At 47.8% G+C, this 8,448-nt stretch overlaps 1 protein-coding gene across 1 annotated transcript in view; it reads left to right on the top strand.

The window, feature by feature from the left end:
- LOC143139502 (protein phosphatase 1 regulatory subunit 37-like) overlaps window positions 1-8,052 on the top strand; it is a 27,127-nt gene extending 19,075 nt beyond the window's left edge. Inside the window, exon 10 of the mRNA XM_076300089.1 lies at window positions 7,789-8,052. Coding sequence (XP_076156204.1) covers window positions 7,789-8,052 — 264 coding nt within the window. The remainder of the gene's footprint in view (window positions 1-7,788) is intronic.
- The last annotated feature ends 396 nt before the right edge of the window (window positions 8,053-8,448 follow it).

Here is an 8,448-nt window from a genome sequence, read left to right as displayed (position 1 = left end):
GAATAATACACTGCTAGCCAGCCTGCACACAGCTCTGCGTGTGAACATATCATTTGAAATGCATATTGATTCTGCTAATTAATTCCAAATATTTTATAGGACTGTAGAAAAACACTCGCTGTGTGTAATTAACTTTTCCCCCTCGCTTTTTCCTTGTACTCTCCCATTGCTAGCACTTGGTTTATGCCCTGGGTTATTGTGCTTGTACTTGTGCATAAGTGAGTGAGTGTGAGAATAGTGTATATGTGTGTGTGCGTGTGTTCGTGTGTGTTGTGCATGTTTTGGACCTGTGTCCTTTTCTCCCAGGAGACATGGCAGCACAAACCCCTTAATGAAGTCCCACTGAAAGGGGGGGGGGGGGGGGGGGGGGGGACTGTCTTGTTTTTCCACGGACGCCTTTTGGGCCAAGAACTTAATTGGAGGCTGAGTATCCAATTAATGCTGAAAGATAGGGGGGAGCTCACATGGAGAGCATAAGGTGGCAAAACTAATGTTGTTTCGAGGCCTGCGGCAGGGGGGCGGGGGGGTGTGGTGTGGAGGGGTGGCGTGGGTTGTTAAGGTAGAGCCGAGCTCTGGGAGTGTCTCAACGGGTCCATCGTTTAGCCAAGTAGCCAAGAGACGCTCGATACCTGGGGACATTGATCATTTAGACCCCTCTCTCTCTCTCCCTCTGTTTGCCTGGTTGTGTCCATGTGGTCTGGTGGCTTAAGCACAACAGCACCAGCGGTGCAAACGCGGGGGCATTAAGACCGTACACTCGTACACAAACAAAGCTTGATGTCCTTTTGCGAGAGCAGCATCTAGGTCATAAACAAACGCGGAGCGCCGAGGACGGCCGGTGTGGTTTCCTTCGGAGGGGGGGGGGGAAATCTCATGAGTGCCAGAGGGACAGGCAGAGTCCCTCAATCCCTTCTTCATTAAAACGAAATAAAAAAGCCAGGCCATTTATCTCTCTACCCCTCCCCACCCCTCATCCCTCCATCCACACACCCCCCCCAAAAGCCATAAACACAAATAGGTTCACTTTCCTCCCTTTACTCTCCTGCTCCGTGGCATAGATCATTGTGAATAAATGTCCGGCGATGGCGATCCTCAGGATTAAATTGCGACGTTAAGAATTGTTAGATCAGCAAGGTCATCAGAGAGAATGCAGAGTGATGGGTGTTGTGGACTCAGGGACGCTAACTGACTTGTTAACTCCCCAGTGGAGAGGCAGAGCTATATTTGGCACCATAGCGCAGCCAGTGCCTCCCAGTTAAATATGACGTTGGGACGACAGCGGCTCGGGAAGCTGTTACTGGCCCACGGACAGATTTCCCCAGATGAATTAATGGTCAGCTCTGCATATTGGGCTTTGGGCTTATTAAGTGAACAAAGACTGAGAAGCCCTTTGTGGAGGGCTGGGTGGCTAAAGGGTGGGAAAACAAGGAAGCCGAGTCGGGTGGGGTGGGGTGGGGTGGGGGTTGGACACCCTTCCAAAAGAATAATAAAAAATAAAAAACGCTTTTCAGAAAGGTCCTCAAATAACAAGCAGGCAGTAGATCATTGTGTCTGTTATTAATTGGATTACAATTAGCCAGATTTAACCCTTATTAATGAAGCCTCGGCTAGAGTGACGCTCTCTGTGGTGTCCCCTCCAATCCAGAGCGCCACAGAAGTGTCTTGGGTTGGAAAGAGGAACCTCGCAGGGGCTGACAGTGACAAATCATCGCTAAATTACAATAACTCGCAGCTAGGCTTGGCAGAGCATGGGGCTAGGGAAGGGGCGGAGGGTGTAGGCGTTGAGGAAGCATCATAGGGATATTGTCAAAGTCTAGAGCAGGAAGAGTTTAAGTGTGACTGTCTTTTTCTTGTTGTGAATAAATGAATCCCTAGGCCCTTTGGTGTAAGAGTAACGTTGGAAAACAGACATAAATACTACACAACATACACAAGACAACATGGGCCATTAGAATCAATGGGAATCTGATGAGACAGTATTGTATATTTCCTGAGGCTATATGTCTGTTCTGCTTTTTGAACATTCTGAGAAAAAAAGGGACTGTCATATTGTAGCATTTACTGGGGAGGTAGCGGAGGATATTCTGGCTCTCACACCCACCACATGCATGTGTTTATGGTGTAACTGGCTCGGTATGGAGCGATATGACGTCTACTGTTGCGCGTTACCAAGGGCACAGTAACCAGGGTATGGTCACACACACACACACGCACACAAGAGCAAAAAAGAAGATGAATCCACTGGCGAGAGACAGCATATCATGTTATGTAAAACCACATTAAAACCTTATTGTAATACCCACACTATAGGCCACGGCACATGTATCAAGTGTACACACACATGTTGAGCAGTTTTCTATGTAGGAAAAAGTATTTATGAAGATACTTGGCTGAGAAAATATGCATACAGTACCTCTGCAGGCGGCAACTTTGCATGCGGTGACACCAAGAGGAGCTAATGTTGATGCAAGCCAAATGATTCAGGTATCAATCATTGTATCTTTGTGCACATAATTATTTATTGTGTTGCCATATTACTGCCGTAACTGAAATATCAATGCAGCTGTCAGTTATATGGGAAGTGATGATTTCAATGTATATTTAACTGCTTAGAGGCCGATATTAAAGTCTGTTTTGCAACACTCTCAGACAGGTCTTTACAGTGTAGGCAAAGTAATTGATTGTATACTTGATTGACAGACAACACGCAAAAACTTGATACCAAGGTCTTTGGAGACTGTTAGAGCCACAACAATGGATAGATCAGCCTCAGTGTTTGATTTGAGTGAATTTAATGTGTTAGTGTTTGATTTTGACGTTTGATTTGATTTCTGAGCCTTATCAAGGCCCAGGCTAAGTCAGACAGAGCTACTTTTGAGCCCTCCTTCTCAGGGATTACTTATTTGTTAGTTATTAATACAGTGAGACAGTCAGTGTCTATGGAACTGAGATTGCTTCGTAAAAAAACATAGGTACTGTATGTTGGATGAACCAAAGTGTGAAGAGGAATGTGATGAACAGAGTCAACCAGGCAAATTGAATTGTGCTGCCTGTATATTTTAACCCATGCCACGGTGTCCATCTATGATCCTGGCCCATTGTGCTGCCTGTATATTTTAACCCATGCTACGGTGTCCATCTATGATCCTGGTCCTGTCTTAAGGTTCCGCAACATCCTCCCTTTCACCTCGACCTCTTTATATGCTGCGGCCAGTGTTTATAAAGAGGTCACCATCTCCCGAACTGGACCACCTTCTGTATGTTACCGCAGTTTTATTTATTTATTAATGTTTTGCCCGTCGCCCTCCTGCCCTGCTTTGCCTTTCCCATAGACTCCCAGCTAAGTTCAGGATGCCCTCGTTTGAATGACACCCTATTATTTCCGCTGAGAGGGCCGGGAGTCCTTTGGACTTGAACTTCAACTTGACCCCGGCGATGCCTGGATCGGATATCAAAACACACAGCCATCTGGGCCCAGCCCTGGCCCTCTGGGTGTCCAGGAGCACGAGGTTAATATCATACGGTTAGGGAGCGGAATGGAGACTGCAATTATCTTCAATTCCAGGACAGAAAATCCTATTATTTGATCCCCGCTTTGACAGATGGAGGGGCAGCCACATCCTCTCCCATTCCAGCGGAAGCCAATCTGGTGACTGGAGCCGGGGGTAGGAGAAGGGTAACAGAATGGTGGGAGAGGGCAGAGGGGCCGCAAAGGTTGGGTATCCCTTTATTTATTTATTTTTTTAGAAGTGGGGTGTGTGTGAGAGAGAGCGCGTGTGTGTGTGTGTGTGTGTGTGGGGGGGGGGGGTGGCTGCCTATGAAACCTGATCCAGGGACCTGGTGGCTAATTTTGCCTCCCCGTAGCCAGACTCACACACAGCACAAAGGGCTCCGCAGAGCCGTTTGAGGAGCATACTGCTGTGGGGGAAACCGACAGATGACGGCAATGTCCTGAGAAAATGCTCCCGGGCCACTAACGGCTGAGAAATGGCACTGCGCAGATTTACATCAGCACTCTTGGTTATTGAGATCCAAGGCTCTCTTGTTTTCCCTCTTCTAATAATGTACTATTCAGTTTGAACTCATAATAAGCAATACAATGTTTCTTTGAATTAATACAAAGTAGTACACACTTGGTTATTGCGTCCTTTTCAGCTTGATCCAAACATATGCTGTTCATTTTTAAGTCAAAATATGCAATACATATGTTCTAAAATGAAGACAGAGGCACACTGTAGATGACTACTTCTTTTCCCTGGTCTCCATTTTCTGAGAATATTTGGGGGCCATTTCAGGTCTTCAGAAGCACACCAAGACTAGTCATCAGTGTCCCCCTAAGCTCTACTCCACAAACGGCCCACACTAAACAGACAAAAACGAAGGGCACATTCACACTGGACACGAGTTCGTTTGGACCGATGGTTCGGTGTCCGAATGCTGCCAGGAAATAAACTGGCGTTTTTGTGACGTTGCCAAGCAATATTGGTAAAAAGAAGCTAGTGTTTGACATAAACGGACCCGGATCCGCAAACAAATATGTATGGAGACCAGCTAGGTCAAGGCTAGGGGGGAGTAATCGCACTTGGATACGTTCCAGTTAAACTGACCCAGTGTGAAAGGAACCTATCAAATGTTTATGCCCTATCAAACCCCTGAGAGTTGATTTTCAGATTTTTACATTCCAGAACCAGTGAAAGCTTATTTCATTTTGTTTGTGTGAAGGGGTAAAATTGGCAAATATGATGTTAATAAAGTCAAAGAGATATTGTGAGTCTCTAACAATCACAGTTCATTAGATATTACAATTACCAAAACTCAAAATGAATGAAAATAACTGTTAAGTTGTCCTGTTAAGTAATGTTGGTTTTACCACTGCAATGTTACTCATTGAGGTGTTTTTTTTCACAGGTTGGCCAAATGCACATGTAAAAGTAGTCTCACGCAGAGCCCTTAAACAGAAAGCAGGAAGCCCTGGCATCCTGTCCCCTAAGACCTTACCGAGGCTGACCACAGTAATGTAGCAGCCCACCAGAAGCCCACCGTGACATTGTTCTGCGGCCCACGTTCGGGACATTGCCTTGGGCTTGCTGCTGGCCGGCGTGTTCAGTGAACGAGCACAACTCCCAACTGGCCTGCTGCCCCAAGCTATGGCAGGCCCCACCGCTAGTCTAACGGCCCACTGCTGCAGGGGAGCGAGCCGGCCAGACGCTGTCCTGGCTTTTAGGCAGCCAGAGCAACAAAGAGTTCTGTGTCGTCCCCACCCCCCCCCCCCCCCCCCCCGTTGCTGGGGACACATGGTACAGGAGCGTGGAAGTTGCCCCGAGATGACAGAGCAGGAGAAGAGGACTCGAGATAGGGCTGGTTATTCTCGCCGAAGAGGCCAGACAGTAAAGGGCATCGCTGCACCATTAAAGGCACTCCATCAAGAGCGTAATGGGTGCCCCGTTAATAAAAACGTTACTCGCTACCTTGTAAATCGGCTGATAAATCGCTCTCCGTGTTTGTTTTGTCTTAATGGTGCACCCACCGTGAAGTCCATTAGACAGCGTGACCTAATTTAAGACTCGTCGCACACTGCGCATCCGAGTCGAGCGTTTAGCAGCCAGCGTGGTTTTGATATTGCGCATCCGAGTCGAGCGTTTAGCAGCCAGCGTGGTTTTGATATTGCGTAAAAAAGACAATGATGGAGTGGTAACGGGGCGTGACACACGTTTGAACATCCTCTTTAGGACCCCCCCCCCCCGCCCCCCTTCATTAGAATACCCAACCCGACGCTTCAGCGCAGATCTTCAAGCGTGTGCACTGTGCACAAGATACGTGTCCGTGTCACATTAATTAACACGCCCTCTAGTGCCACCGCCTCTGTGGCGTCGTCAACAGTTACACTGGCTATGTTTGGCAGTCTTCACTTGTCCGAAAAATGGAGAGGGTTATTGGGGAGGGGGCAGGGGGGGTGGCGGGTCATATGCATTGAGGAGACTGAGTGGAAGGATGGGAAGGATCTAGAATGAGTTGGGGTGTAGGGGTGGAGTAGGGGGTTGGGGGTGCAGGGGGTTGGCGGGTTGAGATGTTCACTACAGAGAGCTGGGAGTACCAGATCTCGTCTAGCACTGATGAACATGTCTTTTTGATGACCACTACGTCCACTCGCTGCTCCTGCCAAGGCTAAATCGAATTAAAGCCCTTCAATTTGGCCCACGGACAGAGTTTTGGCACTTTCGTCTTGGAGAAGCCTCACGCCCGCAGGACATGAGGCTTTACGCAGACAGCCTTCCTCAGCCATTCCTCAAGTTACACACTTACACACACACACACACGCACACGCACACACACACACACACACACACAGAGAGAGCGAGCCAGTGCCACAGGCAGCGTCCCCAAAGAAAAAGAAAAAACGCTGCTTATTTTCCTGCCCCCCCCAAAACCCTAAAAAAAGGAGGGGGGGGGGGGGGGGGAAGAAATTAAACGTGTATCTACATTTTATCATGTCTGGTATCGCCTTTGAAAATTGCAGGTAGTGGAGTGTTTAACATTCTCTTGTCAAGCACACCCCTGCTGGGACCATAAATGCCTGTCCAGTTTTTGTCTCAGCGGCAGCGGCAGATTAGAAACAGCGGGAGGACGGTGTAGTGTGAATACAATACCGATAAGAGCGTGCGTCCTAGCCTCTCTGCTACGCCTCGGCTCCACCAATGTGAGAACCTGCTGTTTTCTAATATTTACACACAACTAGAATCGCAAATGTACCATAACTGCACTAAAAGAGGCCCCCTTTTCTCCCCCTCTCTCCTAGCTTCCACCGAAAAGTCTGCTTATTCTTTTGTTTGTAGGGTGTGTGTGTGTTTGTGTGCATGCAAGAGTGTCGAGCGTAGGTGAATGGTTGGGGATGGGCAAAAAGTATTGCAAAAGTAAATAAGAATGAAATAAGAGTGAAATTCATTTTGCGCCATCACCCTCAGCCACAAAAAAGCGAGCGAAAAACAATAGGACAGAAAAGTCTGTGTGGCTGCTAGATCGATCAAGAATGTTAACAATAAAAGGCCCAGAAAAATACGACAGTTGAAAGAAAAATACCTACATTTTAGACTGTCATTGACAGAACTAAACACTGTTTGATGAACAATTGTAATTCACATATATTTCAGGCACTACAAAGCAAGCATGAATCATTATGATGCATCTAACTGTTCTGCAGACCTGTACAAAAGTGGCCTAAGTTCTCTTAAACATTGAGTTTTGTTTGCCTTTAGTTCGTTATTCACTTTGAACATCTACTCAAGACCAATGAAGAGAGACACATGGACAAAACAAACAAACAACACACAACAAAGCCACCATGGGCAGGCAAGCAAGGCTTAAAAAGGGGGGGGGGGGGGGGATCCACCTAAGCGTGCATCTGCGCACTTGGAAAACAAAGACACCTGTTCACCTTTCCCAGAGGATAACATTAACTTTCCTGTGCCTCCGAACTCATTATTTGACCACATTTGCTTCTCAACGCACCATGGAACCAACAACAGTCAGTCAATAAAAACAAAACGCAGCACCACCACTGAATTTAATCTACCCAAATTCTGACATCCATATTATAAAAAAGGTTCACGGGGGTTGGAAGACCCAAAAGCTCAGAAACCGTTGGGAGACATTTTCAGTTCGGTGTGGAGTCCACAGCCGCAAGCACTGCAGCAACGGGGACACTCGGAGCGAGAGAGTGGATATAAACGCCAGTCAATCAATGACCACAACTGGGCACACCAAAATTGTGTCTCCCCTCCTTGGTCTCAGGCTGTGGGGGGAACAGGTGGTAATGTTGTGTTTAAGTGTTGTTGCTGCTACCCAGCCCGCCTTCCCTCCACCCCCACCTCTCGGTGCTATCATTATGTGCTACTGCCCCCTGCTGAGAAATGGTGGCTGTGCGCCCCCAAGGTCAGAGCCGAGGAAGGGGAGGGAAGCTCACAGGGGTGCGCTTTAGTGCGCGCCACCCCGCCGATCAATTCCGGTGCCACCGGCGAGGCTCCCGCGGCTCGGGCACCGAAAAACAAACATTAAGAGAAACATCTTCCTCTGCGTGCAGCCCTGACGGGGAGCTAGGCCGTCTAACGAGAGCTAACAAGGCAATGAGCACAGCACCACTGAAGTGCCACTGGGCAATGCCAAAGTGGACGCGAGGGAGGGGTGAGGGAAGAGGATCAGAGGGAATTCTGATTTCCATGGCAGGGTTTTGTTTTGTTTCCCACTTCCTATCACCACCACCCACACACCCACCCGACACACACACACACTTTGTTACAGATCAGCTACTCCTGTCCAAAATGAAAGGGCAGTTTCCTAATCCCATCAATGTGCTGGACTGGCATGACCCCAAGTACAGGGAAGGCATGTTTTTTAATTTTTTTTTATGGAGAAACTAGACCAATTGCTTTAATTTGGGACGGTTTGGCGAAT

The sequence above is a fragment of the Alosa pseudoharengus genome, unplaced genomic scaffold (genome assembly GCF_046254945.1).
Source record: "Alosa pseudoharengus isolate Yale_2024_CS ecotype anadromous, Long Island Sound unplaced genomic scaffold, YU_APseudo_1.1 YU_APseudo_1.1_scf_22, whole genome shotgun sequence".
Lineage (NCBI taxonomy): Eukaryota > Metazoa > Chordata > Actinopteri > Clupeiformes > Clupeidae > Alosa > Alosa pseudoharengus.
Note: the sequence above shows the minus strand (reverse complement) of the source record. Positions and strands in the feature narration are given on the sequence as shown.